At 42.8% G+C, this 27,845-nt stretch overlaps 1 protein-coding gene across 4 annotated transcripts in view; it reads right to left on the reverse strand.

The window, feature by feature from the left end:
- Positions 1-578: 578 nt before the first annotated feature.
- Positions 579-27,845, reverse strand: part of cep350 (centrosomal protein 350) — a 32,999-nt gene continuing 5,732 nt past the window's right edge. Inside the window, exons 9-38 of one of the 4 annotated variants that reach the window (XM_056414369.1) lie at positions 26,628-26,747; positions 24,819-25,537; positions 24,575-24,693; positions 21,683-22,686; positions 21,377-21,536; positions 20,963-21,111; positions 20,574-20,754; positions 18,685-18,875; positions 17,865-18,028; positions 17,297-17,407; positions 17,014-17,154; positions 16,721-16,854; positions 16,518-16,625; positions 16,196-16,413; positions 15,768-15,982; positions 15,300-15,572; positions 15,059-15,208; positions 14,511-14,671; positions 12,800-12,922; positions 10,950-11,194; positions 10,667-10,857; positions 10,156-10,297; positions 9,453-9,613; positions 9,134-9,264; positions 8,984-9,057; positions 7,042-8,885; positions 6,106-6,633; positions 5,350-5,496; positions 4,914-5,036; positions 579-4,040 (exon numbers count right to left, since the gene is read on the reverse strand). In XM_056414369.1, the coding sequence (XP_056270344.1) occupies positions 3,870-4,040; positions 4,914-5,036; positions 5,350-5,496; positions 6,106-6,633; positions 7,042-8,885; positions 8,984-9,057; positions 9,134-9,264; positions 9,453-9,613; positions 10,156-10,297; positions 10,667-10,857; positions 10,950-11,194; positions 12,800-12,922; positions 14,511-14,671; positions 15,059-15,208; positions 15,300-15,572; positions 15,768-15,982; positions 16,196-16,413; positions 16,518-16,625; positions 16,721-16,854; positions 17,014-17,154; positions 17,297-17,407; positions 17,865-18,028; positions 18,685-18,875; positions 20,574-20,754; positions 20,963-21,111; positions 21,377-21,536; positions 21,683-22,686; positions 24,575-24,693; positions 24,819-25,537; positions 26,628-26,747 (8,198 nt within the window). In that variant the 3' untranslated portion in view covers positions 579-3,869. The remainder of the gene's footprint in view (positions 4,041-4,913; positions 5,037-5,349; positions 5,497-6,105; positions 6,634-7,041; positions 8,886-8,983; positions 9,058-9,133; positions 9,265-9,452; positions 9,614-10,155; positions 10,298-10,666; positions 10,858-10,949; positions 11,195-12,799; positions 12,923-14,510; positions 14,672-15,058; positions 15,209-15,299; positions 15,573-15,767; positions 15,983-16,195; positions 16,414-16,517; positions 16,626-16,720; positions 16,855-17,013; positions 17,155-17,296; positions 17,408-17,864; positions 18,029-18,684; positions 18,876-20,573; positions 20,755-20,962; positions 21,112-21,376; positions 21,537-21,682; positions 22,687-24,574; positions 24,694-24,818; positions 25,538-26,627; positions 26,748-27,845) is intronic. The other 3 variants (XM_056414370.1, XM_056414372.1, XM_056414371.1) reach the window with 3 other exon arrangements.

Consider the following 27,845-nt stretch of genomic DNA (forward strand, 5'->3'; position numbering starts at 1 on the left):
TGAATTATTAACATGAAAAATATATCCATTTTAAATATCCAATTTATCGACAACACTGGTATATCATAAATAAATAAATAAATATACACTTTTATTTATCCCCAAGGGGAAGTTAGTTCTCTGCATTTAACCCATCCTTAGTTATTAAGGAGCAGTGGGCTGCGGTGAAGCGCCCGGGAAGCAACTGGGGGTTCAGTGCCTTGCTCAAGGACACTTCGACTTGCAGCTAATGGGGAGAGCGGGGATCAAACCCACGACCTTGCGGTTGAGGGACGGCCCTCTTACCCCACTGAGCTACAGCCGCCCATATCATGACATGTGTAATCATAGGATGCAAACTTGATGTCATGTAACTCCCACATTCCCATAAATGATACAGTGGACATAACAGTGCAGCTCTGATCCATTAGTTCAGGAGTAACATGCTTCAAATCTCCTGCATTTTAAAATTGTCAAAGATTTACAGATCTGAGGAAGCCAGCAGAAACATGTCAGGAAGAGATTCCTTGTCCCGCCGTTGTGCTGCAACAACACAGGGAAGTAACTTCAAACCAAAACCACCACATTTCAAGTCAGAATTCCTTTAGAAACAATGGAAGCTTTATTTACAATTTCAAAGTTCATTTAGTGAACAAATATATATTTTGCACATATTTGCAAAGTATATATAGTATTTATCTTACAACAATCGTTCAGGTTACAGTAACAGTGGGTCACATAGGACAGACAGTATATTTACACCCATAAAATAATTGTACAAGTCTTCAAGTGCACTTGGCACACACTCACAGCACATTATTATAAATATTCATCAACATATTAAAATATGAAGTGAGAAATCTATTCTAACTGGGTTAATTTGATAATCCAATCTTTTGTGCCTTTAGTATGTTTTATTCAGTTCTTCATATTAATCGCTATTAAAAAGGTAAAGTTGCTCCACCTCCCTGTGAAGGAAACAGACCTCAGATGAGCAGATCTCCATTTGAGAGCTGTACGCTTCTTGACTGTCAGTAATCTACAGACTCGGGAGAAGTCGAAGCTGTTTGGTCCACACATATGAAGCGATGCATAAGACCAAGTGCTGCATAGTTATGAAGGGGCTCCATCTGCCTCCTATATACAATCAATTCAAGAGGACAACCCGAGAGGGTTTTGCAATAAAGCCTTGCAAAGAGATTCAAAAGGACTAATTATGTCTCCGTCACAATTACGTATGCCTACAGCCCCGACATACAATTCATACAGCATGGATAAATTGGTGTCAATGTTTTGGTCTTTTTCTACATTATATAATTTACATTTTTGAGCATACACCACAGCAACTCTTTAAATATTGATTCAAAAAAGAAAGATAAAAAGACTCAGTTTAAGGTCACTTTAGCTTCAAAATGTCAGTGAAGATTAAATGCTCGATCAGAATGAGTCTGGAGTTTGTTGGATCAACGCAGCACCGACTGAGGACTAAAACAATCCCTTTGATACGGTGTACGTGCTCAGTTTCATCAGCTTGATAACTGACTGTGTGTGTCTGTGTGTGTGTATGTGTGTGTGTCTGGAGTGTCAACAATCTAGTTCCTGATACACTTTATAACGTGACTCAACTGTGTAAATATACACAGATGAAAGGGCGACGTGGACAAGAAGCAGGTGACATTTAGAGAGTGAGTCAGTGATTCTGTTCGCACACACATTTCTTCAGACTGAGCACAGACACAATGAGAAAGTTTGAAAAACTCTCAACTATGCTTCAATACAGAAAGAGTGATAAGGCAGAAACTGAAGAATTGACAAAAACTGGTTGAGAGGGAAAAGTAACCATGTAAGGATCATTTAGAGAAAAAAAAAGGTAGGAGAAAGTTGTTGGAAGAGACATTTAAAGAAAATAGGTCCAAAGGGTGTTGAGACGTTCACAAAGTTTGTTATGAATCTACAACTCAAGAGGCACTTGAACTGAATGCGGAGAGGCTCCCTCTGCTGCCCGACGACATTCTGACGGCCGGTTTGAACTTGCCGACTTCTGTAAAGCCAAATCGTTCAACATGCTTCTACACAACCCAATGTTTTTTGAGACAAAGTTCAGCTGGCTACATTTACAACTGATGGAAGGAACAGGAACACCACATGTCTTCTCAGGTCATAGAAAGTACAGTGCCTGTTGGAAAAGTAAGGCTTAAATCCAGCATCTCAGTTCCGTCCTGTGATGCGATTCTTCTTTTGTGTACCACGTGCAGACTATATATTCATTCTGTGTTTTGTGAGAGAGAAAAACTAATTTATAAAATACCAGCATCGATGAAACAATTACTTGATTTTGGAACAAAGCGTTGATGGACAGGTTTGTCCGCAAATGCATACACAAAAACAATATTGAATGGGGTACAAAAGCTCCAGGTAAAGCACAGAAAAAGAGGACAAAAACACAAATGACTGGAGAAACCTTTTCTTGCTGGTTGTATGAGACATTTTCAAACTGAACGTACAAAATGTCGACAACTAGACAGTTGTGGCCACAATAAAAGTCCTACAGAACAGTTTCAATGAATAATTAACATTACAACGTAGAAAAAGGAAAACCGGTTTTCTCCCCGTCTTCCTTTTCTCATTTCACGAGCATTCTTTAAACCTCCTACATAATATATTGCTGTGTTCACATTCACATTTCCTTTTTGTGCTTTTTACAATTTCATTAAATGTTAAAATCTCTTCTTTATATGTTGACAAGATCATTTACATTTCAAAATGTTCGTACTCCTCAAAATCAAACATTTTAACGCAATAAATAATATAATTATGGAGGCAAAATGCTTCATACAATATGTGATCTCAGTGACGATCTTATAAAGCAGTCGGACAATATTTAATCTGTGACCATTTCTATTTTTCTAACTCTCTTCCAGCCCACCAGATGTAAAATTTAACAATGATTATAAAGTTAAAGTGCTGACTCATTGTTTAATCTATGCAAAGCCCTCTGATTTAAAGTCAATGCAGCAGGACGAGGATGCAAAACATGCAGCCAAAGCAACCGAGGGGCTTTAGAGCCGAACACTGACTGACTGAGTCAGAAGCCCCTGAAAAAGTGAATGGCTGCAATGTCAGTAGGACTTTTACATTTTATTTTTATACTTAAGGCAGGCTTACAAATGCCTTGAATGGAGGGCTTATCACCCACAGAGAATGTAAAAACCCTCAAATTACAGCTAAAAGTTTAACCTCATAGTCATCATTTAATTTCAATGAACTGGATTACAAAGCAAACACCATAATGTGTCACTGTCAAGTAAGTCATTTATGCACTACATTGTATATTATGTATCTATTACTCTATTACAATTTGTGAATCCATACATATATTTACTTTAAGATTCAATACAAAATATGACAACCTAGAACCGACCGTGTGTTCCAGTTGGATATTCATTTACAGTCCCCTATAGAAGGATCAATTTAGCAGCAATAATGGACATTAAGTGCAGAAAAAAATTGCGCAAACTATCCCATCAAAACATCTACTCATTCTCCAACTGGAATTTCCAAAAAGGACCAGTCCAGGAGGTGAGAACTGAGACAAGGTGGTGTTAATAAGGTTTCAGAAGGCTGGATTGCTCAAGAGGCGTTTTGTGTGTAGAACCAATCATATCCCCACGACAGTTAGCTGAAGCTAAATTCAGCAAGTTAATGTCACAGAAATAAGTAGGAGGAGTTTAGCTGAGAGGTAATGCTGGGACTGAAGGCATCTCGGGGTTGCTGTTGGCACATCAGCTGGTGGAAGACAGAGTGGCGGGAAGTTGGCTGGACTTTATTAGGGTGGGGGAAGACTGGGGTTGAGCTAGAGGTTGTAGTTTAAAATCTAAACAGGAAAGCTGTCAGGAGAGGGGGTTTTCTGTTCTGGCCCTCTTGTCGTAGATCAGCGTGAGCACGTTAGCAGTGTCCGTCAGCAGAGCGTCGAAGATGCTGTCCGCCAGCTGCATCTTGACAAACAGCTCGTCCTCGTCATAGTTGACCCACTGGGCTTCCTCCTCGTGGAGTTCCTGAACCTGGGAGACAAACACAGTGACTGATATCAGGGGTTTGTATTGCAATGATTCGTGTGAAAACATTTCATGGAGTAACATTTCAAGTTAAATGAGCTCAACATAAAAAATTGAAAATATCACTTAACCCTTGTGTTGCCTTCGGGTCATTTTGACCCGAATCAATATTACACCCTCCCCCCGCCTTCGGATTAATTTGACCCCATTCAATGTTTAATGTCGGTGTTCTTTCGGTAGTCAACAAACAAACATAAAGTGCCTCACACTTAAACTTGGAAAACAATATTAATTCTAATAATTTTCTGGAGGTTTTAATTGCTGGCGTCAAATTGAACCCAAAGGGTAAAATATGTTAGTAAATATAAAGGTAACAGGAGGGTGAAACATTGAATCGGGTCAAAATGACCCATAGGCGGGGGGAGGGTGTAATATTGATTCGGGTCAAAATGACCCGAAGGCAACACAAGGGTTAATGACTATTTCAGAGATGGAGGACACTAATCTATTATCAACTCCTTAACATCCTGTTATTCTGAAATAAATTGAAATAATCTGTTAAGATTTGTCCAGAGAAATGGTATAAAATAATAGGATCTGTTGCGTGAGGCACTATATGGGGGCTAGTCGAGGGGAAATATAATGCAAACAATTTATTTAGCAAGATAAAGTTATTTCTTCGATTAAACATAAGTTAAACCTGTAATAAAAATGTAAATGTGTCAATCTTAAAACTTCCAAATATGAACATCTAGAGCAAATACATAAAATTATAATAATATCCTAAAGAAGAAACAGATCATGTCACACAGGACAAACAAGAAGTTTAAACTACTGCCATTAAACTAAATAAATCAAACATTTAGCTTTGGGACCTACCAGAATGTGATCGACTCTGTCTCGCTTCTTTTTGCCAAATTTGAGCATCTTCTGCCAGTCAGTCTTCTGGCTGTGATCTTTCGTCAGACCGTACAGTTTTAGTACTTCTGCTGAGATGAATTCCTGGGAAACATTTTGAAAACACCACGTCATCAGGTATGTAAAAGGCAATACACTGCATATGAATTGGTGAAAAGTAAGGACTTTCTTTACTGCACTGCATAAAAACATATAGATAGCCTAGGTGAATTATCAAAGCCAAATTTTGAAGTTTATTGACAAATCCAGTCACTTTGGAGGGTAAAAAAGCAAACAAAAAAGTATTTTAAGTAAGGCAATAAGAATGTTAAAATATAGCAAACTGACAAGCTGACGCAGTGTGATTATCTGAGGTTTGTACATTTCAGACACATAAATGAAGCGTCTCCTTCTGTACCTGGATTTTGGCGAGGTCTCCTGGTGTCTTCACTCTGTGGAAGAAGGAGGACTTAACCCGACGTGGTTTGACCCACTGAGGCTGATCAGCGTTGGGGTCCTCAGTGTAGATCTCCTGAAGCATCTCCCACGTCAGGTCATACACAGCCTGGGGAGTGACAGAAAGCAATGGCTGTAATACTTATTTTAATAAATATTAAAGAAACGTGAGCTGAAGTAGTTTCTCAGATAAAGTAATCTTATACTAGTGAGTGAGCTAGCGTGTCAATATATCAGAAATATTTACTGCTCAACATCTCTTTGCATTAAAAAAAAAAAGTGTCTAACCAACTGAGACACTATCTGAGGCAAGACTCTCTGTTGGGAGCAGAGGGATATCTAGTGAGACAACGGCAAGCGATTTAAATAGCTCTGTAGTCCTGAAAACATCAACATGCTAATCAGAGAGGACTCTGCAGAATAATGGAAACTCGTCTGGCATTTAACCTCAAGTGAACTCACTCACACTAAGTGCTGTCTTCGAGGCTACACTGCTGTCGGCTTAGTGCTTCGGAAGCAGAAGGACAGTTGTGTGCTGATTTTCACCAGCGTTATGGGTCGGGGGAACGAAAAGGAAGTCAAGGATGCTCGTCTTACTTCTCTCCTAGTTTACAGATTGTTATGTCATACACTTGCATCCATTTTTCTCTCCCAGTGGGCTATCTTTATGGTTGTTTTTGTTATATATTTTTGTAAGTTTTGCAAGTCTCCTTTTCACCTTTCTGTAGCTGCGGACACACAGGACCTCCGGGTCCTGGCTGCTGGCCTCTTTACCCAGATACTCTTGTGAAGGTTTGGGGTTTGGCAGCTGTGACAGGGTCAGGGCTCCCTCCTTCCCCAGGCCACAGTTCTCCCAGATCTCCTGAGCAGCAGCATGGACCATCTTCTCCACCTCTGTGGCGGAGTGGGGCACAACCATAGCAGGCTGCTCAGGTAGTTTAGGGGGCAGGGGGAGGGGTAGCTCAGGTCTAGGGGGAGTCTTAACCTGCTGTTCCCCGCCTGGGTATGAGACCAGCCCCCCCAGGGCTGCTCCGACTGATGGGTCAGACCTCCCCAGCCTCCCGTCCTCCTCTTCCTCTTCCCTTTGTTTGAGTCTCTGCTTTTCTCTGCGCGAGCTGAGGCCAAAGTCCTCATCAAACCAGTCCTGGTCGTCACCCAGCTCATCGAGCAGTTCACGGCTCAGTTCCAGCTCCGCTAGTCGCTTGGCGAGCTCCTCCTGACCGCTGGCCCCCAACACTGGACTCTGCTGTTGTGAAAGAAAGACAGGAAAAAGTTAATTTCATGCTCGCTTACAATTTCAGATAATAACCTTCCATAAATGTGAACATCTTACTGCACCATAACAGAACGAGTCCCATAATAAATGATTGTTTCACACATTTCATCTAGTCCAAAAGAATATTCTTTCCTACTGATGTTTCAAACACAAAAGGTTTTCAGCAAAGAGCACCAAATCCAATAAAGTCTGTCAACATAAAGTTGGACTTTGTACACAAAACAAGCTTCCCAAAATCAATAAGTACTGGTTGTCAGTAACACGATGACATCACTGCTGGTGTTTCCACACAATGGACATTCCACAGTCCAATTGTATTCATAGGCGTTTTGCGAGGTTTAGTAACAGCTCACTCAGGAATCAGGAAACTGAACTCACCGGTTGGTTACACAGCTCTGGAGAAGACAGCTCTCGTTCTTCTCTAGGTAGGAAGAAGGGAAGACCATCTTTTTGTTGCACTGAAGAGAAAAAATCTTCTTCTTCTTCAACATTGTCCCTAAACAGGTCTCTATTCATCTGGTTGGCCGCTTCTATCTTCTGCTCTTTAGCCTTTTTAATTTGGACAAACTGCGCCAACGTGTCTTTCACACAGTTGTTGAGGAGGTCGTCTGCAAATGTGTCCAGTAAGTCTCCGTCTTTCTGTTCTCTCGAATCATCCCCGATATCTGTAGAAAGATCAGCAGGACCAAACCGGTGTTTTGAGTCTACTTCTTCGCTGTCAACAAGGGTAGTAATGTCCGCCCGACTCTGCTTCCCAAGGACAATCTTGTCCATGTCAGAGATGAGGATGGTGGTTGGTGCATCTTCAAAATCCAACATGATGTCCTGAGTGTTGCCATTAAAAATGGGAGGCTTGGATTCTTTGTGATGCTGCGAATTGAGGTGGGACCCAGTCTTGTGAACAGACTCATCCGTTATGTTTTTATCTCCAGGCCCATAGATCTCGTTAGATGTTTGTTCATCCTTAATGTTCAGATTCCCTTGTTTTGTGGATTTGTGCTCATCTGTTTTACGTTCATCCCCATCTTTATCTGATAGACCATCAAAGAACGAGTTCTCATCCTCCGTGGCGTCTGTGTAGACCTCAAACTTGTCTGGCAGGTTTGTAATCTTGTCTGGAGGAGCGAAGATGCCATGGCTCTCAACACATTCAAAGTATACCACCCCATCATAAGTGCCGTTGTTGCTCCCCTCAGACTTATCCAACTCCACGCCAGCCCAGAAGCCATTAGCAAAGCTGGTTGGACCTTTGAATCTCAGAGTCCCCGGCTGTACACCTCCAACAAGAACTCGATCTGCGATGCGAAAACTTGGCATTTCATCAGCAACAGGCAAAATGGGTGGCGAGTGGCTAGAATTAACAATATCCTTGCCGTCATGTTTGGAGTCTTCGGTGTGGTTATGCAGATCCAGAAGTCTCACAGATTGGTGAGTGGCTCCACTAGTCCCTGAATGCTGACTCAGCTCTTCAGCTATTTCCTCCTCTACCTCCTCATCGTGGCTGCCATATGGTGTGGCTCTGCTAGGGGAGCCCTTGATCTCTGTAGGGGAAACTGAGATGTGAGAGGCAGGCCTACTACGCACCTCTCTGGGTGAAGAATCCACTGAAGACTCAAAGTCATCATGATAACCATCTACTATCGGTGAAGAGACCTCAGCATCCTTTTTGGGTGCCTCCTTCTTTGAAGAGAAGGCAACAGAGTTGGGAGAGCAGGGCCGGTCACTGGATGCAGCCGACTGCGACTTGTTGAAGGATGTATCAGATTGTACAGCTTCTTCAGCCTCAGATGTTTCCTGTGCCCTTATTTGATCATGTTCTATGCTAACAGATGGAGAATGTCGATGTTCTTCGCCCTTGTAAGAGGAAACATCTTTAGTTGCAGAGAGCTTCTCTTGGGAGTCGAGCTTGTCTTCCTTTTGTAGTTTGAGAAGATGTTCAGAATGTGGATCCTCCAACGTGGAGCTTACTTCTGCCAGCTCATCCTGAATGTCACTTATTTGATAGGGCACAATGTTCTCATCCCCAGACCCAATCATCTGTGTCTGGGCCTCCTTAGAGGAAGGTCTTAAAAGTTCCTCTGTGGACAGGCGGCTCCTCGGTCTTAAGGGCGGACACTCTGGGCTGCCATCCATCGGGGTTGGCGTGACTGTTGGTGGGTCTTCATCATACATTTCTTCAGGCACTGAGGTGGATCTACTATGATCAACTTGAGGTAGGGCATCTGGTAAAATGGGAAAAGGTCACATTATCATTGGAACATCTGCATAAAAACATTTACATTCGCTTTTATATAGTAATTATGATGATTATATCACTCACTATGATCCAAAGAAGCATCACTTTGCGTCTTTTGAGAGATTTTGCTGGTTTCAGACCTGAGAAAGAAGGATTCGCTTTAATTGAGGACAATGTTTTCAAACTCATACTATAGTATAAGATATGGTGCCATGTTTAGAACTGTTTTGGTACCTGTGAGCAGGTTTAATGCTGCTCTGCTCAGTGATTGAGGTGGAATCTTTGATTTGGGACTGTGTATCAGGTGTTGAGTCTGGCTCCTTGTTCAGTTCTGCTTTTGTTTTCTCAATTAAGTTATCATAGCTCTGAAAGGAAACCGGGAGAATAACAGTTAAGATATGAAGAAATCGGCTTACATTACATGGATAAACACGAATTCACAATCACGTACTCATCCAAGTTTGTTTGGATGTTTGAAGTCACTTAAACATTCAAACATACAACCGTCCAGAAGCCAACACACACACACACACACACACTCATGCACGTTCACCTCCAGCTGCTTCAGTAGGCTGGCCTCCTGTGCCTTCAGGCGCTCCTTGTTCCTCTTCTTCTGCTCTTTCTTTAGCTGATAAGCCATTAACTTTCGTTTTCTGACTTCTTCCTTCAGGGCCTTGATACGGCTCTCGATGTCACTTTGGTCTGAAATGGGTTCTGAAGGGAAATTTTGATGATGAATCTCAGTTAGAATGTGAAACCAGTGCCTGATCTCTGATTAGCGGAGAGTAATCCAACTTTGTGCCCACTCGAACGCAAACCCAATTCTTTTTAGATTAGTGTACATTTTCTTTAGCAAGAATGTGTCATTTTTGTGCATGTTGCTTTGGCTTGTACACAATGAACAAACTGTGTTACAAAGATTAGACCGAGGTTTAAACGGTGGCCTGAAAATGAATAAAAACACATCCAGCTACAATGCGGGGCCAGCAGAACCGTCTTTGCTTGTGCAGTAACTAAGTCCAATGCAAAGTGTTCTCCCATCCTATCACACAGCTAAGCAGGTTATGTATCAGGGAAGTGCTTGCATAATGTATTCCTGGCAGCATCACATTATGCCTGACTACAGAGCGCCAGCAATATATCCACTCTCGCTTCTTTAACCCTTCTATCTTGTTTGAGAACTACCAGGAACTATCATACACCCCCAACAACATTACACATTCAGGGTATGTGTGTTGAATTATTGGGAAACTCACCAGTCTGCATCAGCATGGGGGATTCAGTTGGCTGAGCTCGGGCCTGGTTGGTGGTCCGGGACGAGGAGAAAAGCTGCATCTTGGTTTTGCTGCTGCCATCTGAAGGAGAGGCAGCAGGGCTGTGGCTGCCTTTGAGTGGAGACTGGAGAGGAGGAGCGGAAGTGAAAGGAATATTACTTTACAACAGTCAGATGGACGAATAGAGGCATGCCTGGATCTTATTTTACATGCACAATAAACCAACAAATCTGTAGTTTCCCCCTTACATGTCCCTCACACACTATGGAGCTTTATGTATATTTTAAATTATTCCATGACAACAGCATCTACACACAATTATTTGGATGAAGTTGACTGACACCTGTTCACAATAGCAAACTTCAATCTATCAGACACAAGATCAGTTGTAGAGTAGCTATATTTACACAAAAGAACATCTCAGCTACCATCAAAGCGAATAGTACGAAACACTGAAATACAAAAAGGAAAGAAAAACTACACTTATGCGTACTTGTCTGCTAGGTGACCGGGAAGCTGAAGTGAAGTCCTGGGTGTAATGTGCATGGCTGCTCCTCGCTGAGGTTTCAGAGGTTGACACAGGTGGTACTGAAGATGGGCTTCCTGGTTGCTGGGACACATGTCCATCTGTGTGTATACTGGACTCAGGTGTCACTGAGGAACCGTCGCCTTCACTCACAATCTCTAAAAAAACATGTAGAACAGATAAACAAATTAATATTGACCTCATTTTGACTCTAAACCTGGTAAAACCACCTACGTTTATGTTGCTTCACCTTTCTTGGAGTCAGTTTTATGCTCTGAGCTGCGATGGTGACTGGGGGTGGGGCTAATTTCGGAGATCTCCTTTTCATGGCTCTCTGACATGTCCCGAGGTGTTTGCCTGTCCCATACAGCCAGGGCCTCCTTTTCCATCCTATGGACCTCTGCCTCCTCCTGGTCCAGACGCTGTTTCCACTGCAGCAGCTCCTCGGCATGGTGACGCCGCTGCATTAGCTGCTGCTCCCGCTTTGTCAGGAACCTGAGGAGGGGTAGGAAGGATGGGGGGAAAGAATGGGGGGAAGAGGATGCAGTGGAGGAGGATAGAGAGAAAAGGAAAAATGAGAAAGGAGACGGGAAGAAGTCGGGTGGTGAGGGGATAAGGTAAGGTGGCAGTGAAGAGGGAGAGAAGAGAAGTTTGGCAAAGGCATTTATCATAAAGAATGGAAACATCACATTGGAGAAGCAAGCAGACCCAAATCCCCATGACATCCAGTTATCACTGCAAACTCCCTTTAAACCATTGTCAACCCCACACATACACACCCAATACATGCTTGACATATCCTTTCCCTGGAATAATCATCCAAATAGTCCATAAGCACCCATCACATAAACAAGCATAAAGTGATGACATGTCACTCAGAAGAAAAGAGCAGGGAAATTAACAGTGAAGATGTCAGATCCATGCATCAAACTGAAACCCAGGGGTTCAACGCTAATTGGGTTCAGTCACTCACACACACGTAGAAAGTTACATCTGTATAAATATGTCTCTTTAGTAAACCAAGTAGGATAACAAGAAATAAAAACACCATTTTTAAAATTCTAATTATACAAAGTCTCTAAAACATATAGCACATGCATCTGCAGATGCCTATCCGAATAAAGGTGTAGCTGTTGTGTAATGTGTTCCCCCACAGCTATGGGTGCCATTACAGTGCAGTATTATTTAGCCTTGATCTAATTTAGAGGCCTTTCTCTACCTAATGTATACTGATGATAGGCCAGATACTGAAGAACCAGACTGGGGGGGGGGGGGGGGGGGGGAGAATAGGTCTTTCAGTGCCTTCCAAAACTCTATTACAGCCAATGGCCATCTGTACTTATTATCCAATCCTATGCAACAGTTACCTAATAAAGAGGGCTAGTTAAGATTTACTGGGTTCATTAAAGAGATAGACCACTCTATCTCTGCAAGAGTCCTTTACTTCCATATTATAATCTGGTTTTATCTCAAAACATGTTGTCTCAACGACTGGGCTGGAGCCACAATATACAGGACATTGAGGAAAGATGCACAGCAACATTAATTCCAAGAGGCAAGAAAAGAAAGGAAGGTAAATCAGTGAAATCCCAGAGTTGAGTCTGAGATTCCCATCCAACAAGGAAGGCCCCTATTAAAATTAAAATAACCTTTAACCTTCACAGAACAACATTCATCTCACCTCTATTATTCTCAATGTAACCACTTTGTTATGGTGTCAAAATAACGCTCCATAATAGAATGCTTTAATGTGCACGCCAACTAATATTGTTGTGCATAGATATATATATATATATATATATATATTGCCATAACATACAACTGGCAATAAATGATATTATATTTAAAGTGAACTTGTCAAAAGGTTATCTTTTTTCAGCAAGGCAGCCTTCCTTGGGCACTTTTCATGCTTTCACTCAAAGTCTTCCCCCCCCACACACATTCCATCCTGGACACAATCAATCAGTCATCATTCACAGTCCCACCCCTCGAAGTTTCCAGTGCCAGAAGATGAACACAAGCATGTTCCATGGGGTGGGGTGAGGCAGGGCAGGGCTAGGTGGAGTTTCTGGGGAAGAGGTAGAGAGCACTGTACAGTACCTGACCAACTGGTTGTAGATAAAAAGCTGGAATTTAGGGTGGAGGTTAGGGAGACAGACACTGAGGGAGGCCCAGTGGTGGGCCGTGAACACAGAAAGGAAGTAGTGGACAGGAGAGCAGTGTCTACAACACACAAGCACGAGCAACAGACCAAGTCAAAAGAGTCACACAAACACGGGTATGGAAACAAACGACACACAAAGTAACGGGAGGAGAAACATAAACAACAGAAGTGAGGGAAACGACACGTAGAGAGAAAGAGAGAGAAGAGTGATATGAGCAAATGTGTTTTTTTGTTGGGGGGTGAACTGATAGAGTTATCAGTAACCCTGATTCTTAAATTCTAATGAATTGAAATACGTTAGTGTGTTACATCAAGATGAATATATAGCGAACATCAGCTTTGACTTTAAAACAACAGGACAGTGGGAATAGAGAATAACTAAGAGAAGTAAATAAATAAGTTGTTGTCTGTTAAAATGGCAAACATGCAAGCCAGTAAATGCATGAAAAGAAAGAAAAGTACACTTTTATTCTCTGCGTTTGACCCGTCCTGAGTTATTAGGGACCAGTGTGCTGCAGTGAAGCGCCTGGGGAGCAACTGGGAGTTCAGTGTCTTGCTCAAGGACACTTCAACATGCAACTATGGGGAGAACCGGGTACCTTGTGGTTACAGGACGACCACTCTCCGTTTGAGCTACAGCAGACCCCAAAATGGTCAGACAAATATCTGAACACTTGTGTTTTTTATTTGTTAGATTTGCATTGAACTAAACTTAATTGTGGTGATTGTTGAACTTCATAATGTATCAAAATGATGTTGCTTTTATAAATTAAAACAAATATAGACCAACAAATGTTGAAAGCTACCATTGAACGCCTGTGATGAAAAGCAAAGTTCTAAATCCTAAACCCCAGAACAATTAACCCACTTGTTGGAGCTACCCGGTCATGAGAGGCTCTACGATCACCGGACTCTAAAACCCTGGAGGACGAACAGGAACACCAAACACATGCAATTACTCGTCAACACGAGAGATACCGATGTTTGCCCTTTCTGGGAAAAAAACCATTCCTCTACAATTGAAAGATGCCTTATTACATAGTGTTACAAATATTTACAAATATTGTTGGATGTTCTTGCTTTAAAACATTTGTTTAAGGCGGCAACAGATAACTTGTACGTAGACCCTCCTAAAAACTACTGTTAGGCTGCATAAATCTAAAGTTCAGGGAGGCATTGTAGCTAAGAGTGTGGATTCTTGTCTATTTTAAAGGGAGAACAATATGGAGCATGCTTAACTTCACATTCATAAATCAACAGCCTTTTAGACAGCAGAAGAAAGATGGCATACAATGATTAGCTTCCATTAGTGAAGTTACGATTTCAAGTAAAGAAAAACATGTCTGACTTATCATGGTCAACTGTAAAACACATCTAACTAAGCTTTACCAATTTTAATAAGAGCCCTACTTCAGGGAGTGTGTGAATGGTGTGTTATGCAAAAAAAAAAAAACCAAAAAAAGGTTAAAAGAATTGATAAGCATTCCTCTCGTTTTTAGAACATATTTTACGAGTACTAAAAAGGCAAACCTCAAGGGGAAAGGCAGGAGGACATCACTGATAAGGGATGATGACTCCTGATAATACACTTTGTCAGTAAGCAGAGAGAGAGAACCCAATTTATATGTGCAAAATGAAATTCTTTACTTCTCATCCTTGTGAGAGCGCATCTTCTTGAGCTTCTGCATGATGCTGCTGGTCTCACTTCCAGAGATGGAGAGCGAGGGAGAGGAGCAGCGGACGTCATCAGGGTGGCTCATGTTGGGGGAGGCTGCCTGGGAAACGGATGCGTCCGAAACGGGAGTCTCCTGGGGGATGGATGAATGGACATGAAGAGAGGCCAAGTGAATAATACTAAATAAAAACTGTAGATGAACATGGCAGCATGTTCTACAGTTAGAAGTAGCCTTTCCGTCATGATATTTCATTAACAGCTATGCCAACGTGACAATGCGGTCCCGCCCCTGTGGGTTGGGGGATGGCTGTATCGGCAGTAACCGATGTATGAGCGCTGTGCAATGCGGCAGCGAGTAGCTCACCAGTGGGACACACACAGCTTCCATTCACAAGATGGGTATCAAATGAAGCTCTCCAGTAGTATCTGTATAGCTTTAAGGGTACTGGTATTGCTGCTGGAATTGTAATTTTCCAAACTATACCCAAGCCTGGTGATTAGTGACTGTTGCACCACTCACAGATGGCGCTTCATCCCCAGCATATTTGAGACGCTCTTTCAGTCGGAGTGTAGAGTTTCTCATCCGCTCAATCTCCTCCTGCTGCTTCAGCAACAGCTGCCTCTCCTTCCTGGCTGCTTTGTTGGCCTCCTGAAGTCGCTTGATCTCAGCCTGGGAACAGCAGTACAGTGGAAGAAAAATTTAGTTGGTAAAGTTGAAGATGACATTGTGCCCCAAAGCTCAACTGTCCGGCCCCTTGTACCTGTTCCTGCTGTAGTTTCATCAGGAGGCCCCTCTGTTTCTTCCTGATGGGGGGCATTTTGTCATCCTCGCCCTTGTCCCTCAGCCTCTTTTTCTGGTGCTCCAGCCAGGCCAGCTCAGTTCTGGTCTTCTCTTTGACAGCTTTCTGGCGAAGATGCAGCAGAGAGCTCTGGTGCTGCAGTCTCACCTCCTCGTCCTTCATGTACTGACGCACCATGTCCATGGTGAACTGGGAAAAGCTGTCCTGTCCGCCAGAAAAGGCCATGTTTGCATCCTGAACGTGTGGGAGAACAAAGATAGAAGATAAAGGTTAGCATGGTTTGAAAGTAAAAATAAAAAAAGAGACTAAAAAAAGGGGGGCAAAAGAAACCAAGAGAAATAAAGACACAAACGACATGCTTAACGAGGCACATGCAGGAAAAAGAGGATGTATATCGGCAAATGTTTGCAGACTACACTGCTTCCTCACCTTTGAGATATTGTGTGCCCCTGAAACCAATGTCGTGTTGTGATTGGCTCCATCATCTTCTGATTCCTCATGGTGGCGGGACTTCTTCTCCATAGTCCCACGGCGGTGCGCCTCAGATGGCAGCAGAGAGCGGAAGGAACGCTCTTCTATCTCATCCTCCGTCATGGACTCATCGAATTTGAGGGAGTACTCCGTTGCCACTGACGTACTGTATCCTGGAGGGCAACAATTAAGATAAGCTAACAATGTTTAGGTGCCTTGAGTACGCACAGTTTGGGTTTCAATACAGATTTAAATAGGTTTTCACATTTTCTAGAACAGTTGAGGGGACATTTATATAACAGCAGCCCCTGACAGGTAAATTAATACAAGGGAAAAACTGGTGTGTGTGTGCTTTTAAATAAATAGCCGTGTTTGCCATCTAATACCTTTCTCATCCACTGCAGAGGGGATGCTGTCACTGCAGAGGGAGTCATTTGCTGCTGTTAGAACTTCCTCCTCTATGGAGCTGCTGCCGGCTTCCCTCTCTGCCCTTACTTCAGCTCCTCCTTTCTTCCGTTTCCCCTCTACTGCTTCTTTTTTCGTCCGTTCTCTGTGCTCTGGTGAGGCCTGCGGCGGGCTATGTTGACTGCTAGAGTCTGCTCCACTGGGAAAGAAGAAAAAGGACAGATTTAGTGTCGGTAGGTTTTTCTTCCCCAAATCTAATGGAATTCTGAGATGTTAGCGCTACAAACGAGGCCTACGCTGTACCTGAGGTTTGGTCTTCTGAAGGACAGCGAATCAGAGTGACTGGCGCTGTTCAGCGAAGACAACGGTTCTTCTGGCCTGGTCTGCCTGCTCGACACCTCACTCGGGAAGCTGTAAGAGAGCATGCAGAAGAGACCTAAACATTTAGAACAGATACTAAATTAAAAATGGAAGGCGGTATGCAATATAGGATTTTTTTGGTTCACCTGTCAGAGTCATTTTTGTCCTTTCGCTGCTTTGAATAGGAGCTCTGCGGTTCTTCACGCTCCATGGAGGAATCCGAAACATCAGGGGGGACAACCAAAGCTCCGGTTATCTGCGACCGCGCCAATTCGGTCATCTGATAGACAAGAAAACAATATACACATAAAATGATACATTTGATGAGTCTTACCCTTCCCTCCTCTGATTGAGTTTCAGTAAAGAAATAACAATACATGCAATCAACTTTTGTTACAAAATGAAGACGCAGGCGGTTTTCCAGGCAGGGGTCGCTAACCTCTTTGATGTGTCGGGCAGTGTCAGCTGTGTACCGTGCTGCCTCAGCCTGTTGAGTCATCAGCTTGGTAGTTGCCTCCTGGAGGCCCTCCAAGGTCTCTTTTTGATTTGCCGCCAAGTTTTCCTGCAGTTCTATATGAGCCTGGACAAAGACAAGCATGGACATCACACACAGAAAAAGGAAAGCACACGTACCGTAGAATTTAAAAAATGAGGAAGCAAACCTTAAAGCTATCATTTACAAATGCACATATTGTTTGTGTGTGTGTGTCTGTGTGTTGTACCCTGGACACTCTCTGCCTGTTTTCCTCCAGCTGTAGCTGCGTCTCCAGGGCTTCCCTTTCAGCCTTGATCTTCAGCTCATAGAGGTCACGCGCATGGCACTGCTGCCTGGCCTGCAGGGTCAAAGTTCAGAGAGCAGGTCAATACAGTTCATCAATACAGACATTAGTGAGGTAGTAAGTCACTCGAATGAATGGAGGCCAAAAAAAGACTTTGTCTTTATCATGTAAATTTTATGCAACAACAAATAATTTAAGTCCTTGATAATTAAGAATTATTTAACCAAGTAATTTCCCTTTGTATTGTACATTACTTAACGTACAGCAGATGTTATAACTTAGGTCAAAGCTTAGAGTGGATGAGGTCTTACAATCGTCAACATATTAAGCTTAATAAAAATTATGAAATCATCACTCATCAGAATTACTGAAGCTGAGTGTAATCTTCTCTTAATTGTTTAACATCAACAGAACTGTTGATGTCTTAACACTTTAGACACGACTTAAGACAAAGCAGAACTTCTTCATAGTCCTTATCCGCAGTCTTATTACTCTGAGCATCTTTCTTCACCTTGAGCATCTGGGCCAATGACACGCTCTCCTGCTGAGCCATGGACACACTCATCACCCTCTCCACGTCTCCCAGCTGTCGGACTGACTCCTCAACGGACTCCAGGTACTGGAGCTCGACCGCCATACGCTGCTGCAAGACAGCAGGTGAATACTGTTGTTCACCTGAGAGAAAAGCAGAGCGGCGAGAGGTTAATAAAAGGGTATTTAACTGCCATCAATATTATTTATGTAATTTATAATAAGTTTAGTTGCATATTATTATTTGTACAACTCATTTTGTTGAATATTGGTTTTGTTTTATTTACATTTGATGGGAACTACTTTTTCTCTCTATGTTGTTGCTGGGCGATTTGAATTTGACCATCTCTCAAAGCGACAAAAGGTATATGTATTTGTAAGAAGTCTAAGTGAGTGCAAGATTAGTATTTGTAAGTGGACCCATTCCCTCTTGGTTGTGTGCAGCCAGTGAGGTACATTCCTTATGTTTTATGTTCATGTTTTTGTCGTGCAAATTTATGTGCAAACAGTTTTTATGTAATGTGAACGCCAACCTTTGTTAAATGTATTTATACAGTTCGACGGTGGATTGTGACGGTGGTTGACTGAAGTGCGCGCGAATCCACTAAATCCATCAGTAACCCAAGAACGACGGTGCCGTGTATTTCCTGGAGGGAATGATGGGGTATGTTGGTGGAGTGGGTCGGACCCTTTCTGTCCTCATCTCGACAGTTGTGACTTCAGCTAGAGGAACATCCAGTCTGGAAGTTGTGCTTCACATAACGTCCGTTGTTTACCGTGTTAATATGAGTTGTATCTACCTGTGGTCGTGGTCTCTGCTCGACCACTGCGAGCTGCGGTGCCTGGGTTTGGATTATTTGCCCCCAGAGAGACATTTCTCCCAGGCTCACTGGGAGAGCCTGCTTCCAGAGGAGAACCACGGTATGGAGAGCCAGACGGAGAAGCCTTTTTGGGCCTCGCTGCCGGAGACTTCTTACTGTCAAGACCCAGACTAAAAATAGAAAATAGAAGAAAAATAGTTTTTTTTAAAGATCAAGTAAGTAGTAGATCATTTATTATTCTGAAACCAGACCACTTGTCTTCTAAAGTGGATGTTTGTAGACTTAAATATTACTTTAATACGATGTTTTTAATTGTTTTCTCAAACAAACCAATTCCAAGATAGCATTTGAAAAGGGGAAGCTACAACATTTACACAGTGGGTTAACCAAATGATAAAGAAAGAGGCCCTCATGCTCTAAACCCTAGAACTGACTGAGGCAGCACACCCCTGCTGTGAGAGGCCCAGACTATGAATGGCTATATTGTGCTGCTCGAAGATGATCAGAGGCCTCAAGGACGCTGTCTGCAGAGATCAGGATACACTCGACTTCCCCATGAAGGACAGCAGGCTGTGGCACCAATTTTTCCCTCCAAGGATAACAATCAATTTCAATTCATATATTATAATACAACAATGTTGATCTTAATCGTAAAACAGTTGGCTGTCATAACTGAAACAGATAGGAATGCAATATGCCAAAAATCTACAAAGCTCACCGAGAACAATGGTCATACTTGTGTTGTTACTACATAAACAAAAACACAGTAATGAACACTAAGTCGCCACCAAAGTTAACCAACAATCTTCTTTGTAAATGGTGCTGTGAAGGACACAATCCAGCCTGAATGTGTTGCCTTTATCGTGCATCGTGTCTGCCACCTGGGTTTTGGAATACCACTAGAGGGCTCAAATGTCACTACTGGGCACTGAGATTAAATTAAGAAGAAAAAAAGCACTCTCCTTTCCTCTGGCAGCAGACGCAAGCTGTGGTGAAGCTGGCTGACCCGACCAGGTACCCTGCAGGCCCCCAGAGCAAAATAGCCACTGTTTTCTGTCTTGGGTTGAACTGCAGCCTCCCCTGGTTGCTGGGCACTAAAAGGCTGCTTAGACCCTCAGGCCTTCAACAGGACAGCAAGACACAAGACTGTTTGGACTGGCAGCCTCAAGTAGGGCTCTCGAAGTGTCGTTAAGTAATTAGTCATGGGAGAGCCGGCTTCCAGAGGAGAACCAGGTTATGGAGAGCCAGACGGAGAAGCCTTTTTTGGGCCTGGCTGCCGGAGACTTCTGACTATCAAGACCCAAACGTAAAATAAAAATAGAAGGAAAGAAACCCTAGAACTGGGTTAACCAAATGATAATGAAAGAGGCCATCATGCTGCAAACCCTAGAACTGACACTGGTTGGAACTGCAACAATTGAGATGACTGAGTGTTTAAATTACATTTCAGTTTAGCATGGAAATACAACGTGGCTTAACGGGCTGACTTCAATATTAATTTGAATCCAGTGAAACAAAAGTTCCAAGAAACAAAGAAATACAATCATTCTGTGACCCTAAAAGAAACATCTTTAACCTCCCAAAATCAGGACAGCACAAGAGTATCCCAATGTATCCAATAGCACCACCAATCTTCACACAGATCGCACTGAAGGTTACAGAAAACCAGTAGGGGAGGAAATTCCAGAGACCACTGGACTTGTGGGCAATTCAAACACTGATACCACTTCATGGACTCTTCAAATTGATATCTTAAGAGATGCTTTCACAGAAAAAACGCTGACACTGAACCCTTGAAGGTGGACCGTTTTACAGCGTTGGACTAAACGTGAAGCGACAAACATAATGTCGTCTGATGAAGATGTTACCTTTGTTGAGAAAGCCCTGAAGTTTCCCCTATAGTGTCATCAGAGTGGACACTCTGGCTGTGGGCAGAGCTTTGGTCTGAGGCCCTCTTCCTGGAGTCAGAAGATAAGGCATCTGAGGGAGGAGAGCAGGAACTCCTCGGCTCTTCTACCAGAGTGGCATCACTCTGGTCTGATGCTGTGCCTGCAGAGGATTCAAATGTATACATTTTGCAGCAGTGGGATGTGTTAACTATAAGAAACGCAAGTTACGTATGTCACTATGGTTCTATGAATCCTGGATGACCGTCAGAACAGCATTTCACCATATAGACCATTTTCTGTATTTCCATTTTATAAAAAGAAAAAAATAGGAGTTGTTCAAGAAATCATGCAAAACTATCCATTCTCACCTCTTTTTCGGGCAGAGTGCCTGGAGAAGGGTGAGGAGCCAGATGTTGAACCAGAGGATGGAAGTGGTGAGTGAATAGATGAATGGTGGGAGTTGATGCCTCCTATACTTTTGTCAAAAGGGGACCTCCTCATCAGCTCCTCAAAATGGCTGTTCACAGTGAACATGAGGGGAGAAAGACATAGGATCAACTTTTTTTTTTAAATCCAGTGAAGATGGGATACACGGCAAAGTGAATCTGTTTGAGAGTACTTGCACTGGTTACTCCTCCTTCTAAGAAACCTAAAAGGACACATCTCTGAGGAATTGCTGTCTAAAAGGACTGCACGAGTTTTCTATTTGTGTGACATGACTGCCACCGAGTGGTCACTTTGAAAACTACCATACTCTCTATTTCTTCTTTTTTCTTGCTTACCTGTGGGAATTGGAGCCTCTCTTTAACTGACCACTGGCTCCGCTGCTATGTGAGGACACAAAATCATCTTCATAGATGGCTGCGTCGACGGGACCATTTCCAGAGTGTAACAACTGGGCAGAGGGAGAGTTCCTCTCGCTCACTGCAGGACAAGGTTGAGCTAGAACAGACAGGAGAAATATTTATGATTTTGCATTCGACCGTCAGTATGTCAGTTCTACTATGGTGAAGATTTTGTGTAGCTCTTCATTACATATCTTTCAGTTTAGATAGATACTCAGTAACAACAACGTTCTATGAACTAACCTGGAACGTAGCCATGGAGATTCTTGGTGAAAATGTTGATTACACTGAGAGGGCTTCCTTTGTTCAGCTCCTCCCAGGCTGCTTTGCTACCGTCATGCTGTGCAAAGGGAGAGCTGAGGGCCGAGTACTTCGCTGCCTCTCTCTGGAACTCTGACAATCGCTGGTAATCCCGTCTTTGACCCACGCAGTAGTCCACCGCTCTCAGGCGGTCTGCCAATCTAGGTACACGACTGTTGGAGAGGTGAGGAGGGCTCGCCTCGTCCTCAGAAAAACTCCCTTCACTCAGAATAGGACCCTCGCTGATGGAACCAGCGCTCGAGTCATGGAGATCTGTCCGATTCTTATCCTCGTTATCCATCAATCCACACCCTATCCTTTGTTCCGCTCTCTCTACCTTGTCCAGCCCATTGGCTAGCCTCTTCCTGTCAGGTGTGTAACTGTTGAGTATTTGCCCTCTTACATCAGCAGAAGTTGTTTGCTTTTTAGTCAAATTGGTGTGTGTGTCTTTCTTTTCTTTCAGTCCCCTGAGGGCGTGCAGATTGCCTGTTCCTGGAAGAGCGGTGCCATTGTATGAACTATGACCCGTGCTAGTTAAAATCCTCTGGATCCTCAAGGCTACGTCATCATTTTCTGGGGCAGCTGTTTCAGCCCGGCAGGCATCATCACGATTAGATTGAGAGGGTCTAATAATATCCACGTCCATTGAAGTTTCAATGCCATAGTTGATCCCCTCCCCGGCAAGCTTCCGTGCCTCACTTTCTATACGGTTGGAGAGGGATGCGGCTGTGGCCTTGAGGGCCTCAATGCGGGACATCTTGCACTGCGACCTGTTGGAAGGCGCTGCGGCTGGCCGCTCAGTGTGCCTGAGGTCACTAGCTGCTATTGCAGTCTCCAGCCTGAGAAGCTGAGAGAGGAGATGATCACCGAAAGGTGCTAGCCCACTGCCGCTGGGACCAGTCGTAGGTTGAACAGCTGGGCTCAGACGGTCAGGCTGAAGATCATTCCTGCAAAGGGGAGAGTAACAACAGATGGAGAAGTTAAAGAGAGTGAGAAATAAAGCGTGCTCTAAATCAGTGATTAAATTAAACAGAAGCAAGTATATTAGGCTCGTGTTGTTTGGCTCCTATATCAAAGATTGTTTTTTTTCCTATGCCGATATCAAAGCCATTTTAACTAACTTTAGTCGTTTTAATAATCAGTAATAATGATCTCTGAATATCTACACCCAACAGTGCATTAAAAGACGTTTCTGGTAAAGAGGCATATTCACCCGCCGAGCCCCATTTACCAGCATGAGCAACAAGAGGGTTTAAAATCCTTCAATACAAACGGATCTGACACATCTCTGTTCTCAGTGTGCTTGCTCAGCAAGAATTTGCCCTGCGCTCTATGAGAGAGGTCACTGTTATGGACAGGGCTGTAACGATTGTCTTTTGTTTTTTTACATTGAAAGAGGTTTTGGAATGAAGCGTCCAATTTGTTTGTCATCATATTCTTGGATTTTATCACACTAAAATTAATTGAAAATATGATGATGTGTTATTGTATGAATGCAATTTATGGTGCTGTTAATAAAAGTACGTGTCTCCCTTCTAGCAGAAGACAAACTCGCAATGAAAATTTGTTTTTTGAAGTGCTAAATGCCCACAAATCTTGATTTAAGAAGACTATTCCATCTGTTACACACATGTTGTGGAACATGATTATTTAAATATTGTTTTTATAAATGGACTAAGCACCCAGCCGGACAAAGCAACTTTTAATTAACATGCATGTCTGCTCTCCATTGTAAAAACACCTTTATGTACTACAGCAAAAATATTTTTGCAAAGTAAAGAAATGTTTTCAACATCCAGATACGCAAATGTTAAATGGTACAGAGAATAATGAATAGGATAGAGCACGCGTTGTAACTAGATGAACACTTTAAATGACAATAACTATAAATCACTAAATATACACAGGGAAAGATTATTTTTTGATCCATTTCAAAAGGTAATCTAATACCCTCAATCATCTTAATATCTAGTCGATTATTATCTAAGAAGTTCTTTTAATACATCTGAAATAGGAGCACCGACTGTAAAAAGCAAAGCGTCTGGGAACAAACAGTTTCTCTGTTTGGGAGTCAGATGATTCCCTAGAATGTGTCGCCCACAATTGGGCCTCATGCAATAGCCACTTGCATGAGATTCAACCTAAAGTGTCTTTTAAGAGATTCACCACCACATTTATTATCTCCTACTTTGAATTTGAGCTCAGGTACAAAACAATTTCCAAGTGGTTTCGACCCGTCACAGGAGTCATGTGCAATTAGTCTGCTATTATCCCAACCTACGTTATTCACATTGCTTTTAGGCAATTTTGCATTCGAAGATTCGATGTAAATACACTTCATAATTATGTTGACATTATCTTGTTTAACCCTTCAATTCAAAATATAATAAAAAATTGGCTGTTGATGGTATTCCATAACACTTAAATATCAATATGAAAATCTCAAGTTGAAATATAACTAAAAAGATGCACTAATTGAAGGTTAATTTGTATATAATAAAGTCAGTTAGAAGTGTAACCAGGCCTTTGGTAGAAAGCACATCTTTAGACAGCATCCTCATATTGGTAGCAACAGATGGATTGTTCTTCACATGCAGGTTTATGCACGTCGCTGTCCAGAGGAACTTCCTCTGTGGCCTTAAGATACAGATGTATGCCGGTAATTTACATTTATCTAAAGTTAAGAGGTCCATTCTATTCAGTAGATACCAGAATGTGTGTACTGTTGTTGTACTGGATTGTTTGTTGTTCATCATAGTCAACAAATTGTAGTGTTTGTTACTCTGGAGAGTGACCGAGCTGAGCAGGCAGATTTATGTGTGTGCATGTGTGTACCTGGATAATGGTGGAGGTGGCTGGTCATTCAAAGACCTGTCACTGCTCGAGGGACTCGGTGGTGCCTCTAGTCTTTTGTTCTCTTTGTCCGACTCTCCTGAGGGCTGGTACATCGGTCTCTGTGGCAGAACACATGTCAAATCATCTTTTTTATCTTACATATTTTCATCGATTTATCTCACTTAGTTACTCATTCTATCTATCTATATATATTTTAAACATGTATCATGTGTATGTACAATACCATTCGACTAGAAGGAGCAGCAAGTGTAGCCTCCTCCTCCAGCTGAGCACCCTCCAGAAGCAGTTTGGTGTAGGTCTCCTGTAGTCGCTTTTGCGCCGGGGCCACATGACCAGGGGCCTCGCTAGGAAGCGCCACTGTTTTAGCCGCTTCTCTTTGCTTCCTGTAGAGGTCCTTCAATCTCTGGTTTCTGCTCTCAGCCTCTTCTTTCAGTGCCTTCTTCTCTTCTGCCCGCTGCCTCTTTCTATTCTCTTGTTGCCTGGAAATGTATTGGCGAACCGTGTCTGCGTCATAGTGTCGTTTTTTCTGCCCAGTGTCAGCAGATGGGTGTGCAGCAAGGCTGGCGCTGCGGCAGCCTCTTGAGGAGCTACCTGTTGCCACCGTAGTTCCCCAAACAGAGACCGGAGCCCTTGTTCGTGACCCCGATCCGCCTCTCCCTCTCGTACCGCTGCGTCCTCCTCGGGACCTTTGCCGGGACCTCTCCTCCCGCTCAGCTGCTTTACACTCCAGCTGAAGGTCGTCAAGTATCCCCTGGATGTCTGCTGACAACAGGTCCGTGCCCGCTCCCACTGGAGCCTTCTCCCGATCTGCAGATGGGGGTGTAGGTGTGTTTGCGGAGTGGCTTTTGGATTGAACTCCACGTCGAGGCCTTTCTGTGCTGTTCGGGCGAAGCCGTGGGTTTGAATCTGAGCGTGGGTCTGAACTGGAGCGGTGACGGGAAGCTGGGTGACGTAGGGAAAAAACATTTACTTAAAACACACACTTTCTGAATAGTTTAATGCTAACTAAGCCTGTGAAGTGGAAGCTATGTTGATGGAACATTGAACATTTAAAATTTGCGTTCAAACCTAACAAGGGGTTAGGTGTGATCGGACTTTAAACTCTTCTTTCTCACACTAGTAGTAGGCTATACAATTCTTTCACTGCGTTCCTGTTTATTGATGATTAATACATTCAGTAAACCGGTTATTTCAGCTTACAACACGGCAGATGTTCCAATAAGAGATTGCTCAAAACATTTCAAAGCTAGACACGTACTAGATGAGGCATGTGGGGCAGGCTTGCCGCGGCAACTCTAATCTGGGCCAATTTGAAAATTTCCATCTAGATTTTAAGTATCTAATCCCGGCAGCAGGCTGTGAGTCGGTCCCTGCTCTGTTGTATCTGGAAATCAGACCAGAACAGCCAGCCACTATATTATTTCCCGTCAATGGTACTGTATTGATGCAGGTAGTCGGTGACTATGAGAGTCTGAGACCAGTAGCAGACAAAGACTCTTTATTTATTCATATTCCTTGGCAGTCCCAGACATTCCAAATAATCTATAAAAGGCCCCAGATATGTATTCCAGGTAATAGCAACCAGTACAGACGTTTATTTAATTTTGGAGGTGGAATTTTGATAACAACATGAGGAAACAGAGAAAAGTCAAATGAAGACACAAGATGACGACAGAAGGAAGAGATGGAACATATTCAAGTAAAACTAAATGTACACTCGGGGGATTGAAGTCTTCTCCTACATGCCTCTCAACTTAAATATTGCAGACGGCATTTTTAACATCAAGCTGACAAGCTTTGAGCGGCTCTTTAAACTCCAGAAGAAAGCTAATCACCATTTCTATATATTTCTTTTCTACATTTTGACACGATGGTTAATGACAGTACGTCAAGCCGAGCAAGACCATAAGAAAAATGGTTACAGCGGAGATGCTGGGTTGACTGATTTTGAATTATTTGCCTTACATAAAAATATAAGATAGGGGTGTAGCGGCATGTATAGAAGGGTAGAGTGCAAGTCTCCATGTCCCACCTGTTCTGCTCAGTCTGTCAGCTGGCTGGGATCTGTCCTCCTCCCTGGGCAGCCTGGGAACTGGACCCAGCACCATCTTTACCAGCTTTTGGCCCTCCCGCCATGATGCAGGGCTAATCACTACAATGACATAGAACAATATCACCTACAATACTGCCAGGAGATAGCATTGGAATTCAATATCGTTCATGTTGACCTCAAGGAACATTGTGTTAGCACATATGTAGACATGCCAGCACTGGAGCAGGTCACCAGAAAATAAATACACAGAGATAAGAGAACAAAGAGACCCAAAAAAACATGGAGTAGCGAAGGTGCATTGCTTTAGTAAGGAACGGTCAATTAACCTTATTAGAAACAAGTTAAACAACATGAAGTTTTTTGCATGAGAGTGGTGATGAAACAAAATAACTTGTTCTTTGCCCTCCCTCAAGTACATGTTCCTCTTTGCTCATAGTAACCATCTGGAAGATGAATGTTTTCATTTCACATTTATCCATACCAATCTCTGCTCAGAGTTCTGCCAACAGCCCAGTACAATGAGAGTGTATAGAATAGCATGTGTGTTGCTCAGAGCATTATAAAAAATGACATTTCAAAAACAGCAATATGGGCATGGGCTAATCTCTCGAGCTCTTTTCGCTATGGCTGTATTCTAGTGAAGTGCAGTTCCTGGTAATGAAGTTGTATATCCACTAACCAAGCAGCTGTTTGTGCTGGATGGATGAGCAACTGAACCTGGCCACAGATTTCAGAGGGCTATTTATAGCGTTTTTCCAGCACGAAAGAGAGAACAGCCAGACTTTAGAGACAACACAAAAGTTGGAATAAACATGTAGACACCCGGTAAAAAGTGAGAGAGCTAGAGAATAGTAGAGGTATATTTTACAGTCAGCTTTCAGTATATCCAGATTACCTTTTGCGTGTATATACAAAACAATATATATCTTTGTGAATGGAGAGAGGGACGTTTTCTCAGCTATCTGAGGTCTGCTACGCCCAGTATACAGCAGTATTTGGCTATGATTCTTCTGTGTGGGTGTATGTATACTACACAAACTGCATGTCACACATACTGAACATTTCTTCAGGGATTATAGACTTAACACTGTTTTAGAAGCCAGCAATATCTCTGCGTCATGCATGACAACACACACACACACACACACACACACAAAGAATACTGTAGTTAGAACACAGGCTTCTGCAGTCTTGTCT

This window comes from Pseudoliparis swirei, chromosome 5, assembly GCF_029220125.1.
Source record: "Pseudoliparis swirei isolate HS2019 ecotype Mariana Trench chromosome 5, NWPU_hadal_v1, whole genome shotgun sequence".
In the NCBI taxonomy this organism is placed as follows: domain Eukaryota; kingdom Metazoa; phylum Chordata; class Actinopteri; order Perciformes; family Liparidae; genus Pseudoliparis; species Pseudoliparis swirei.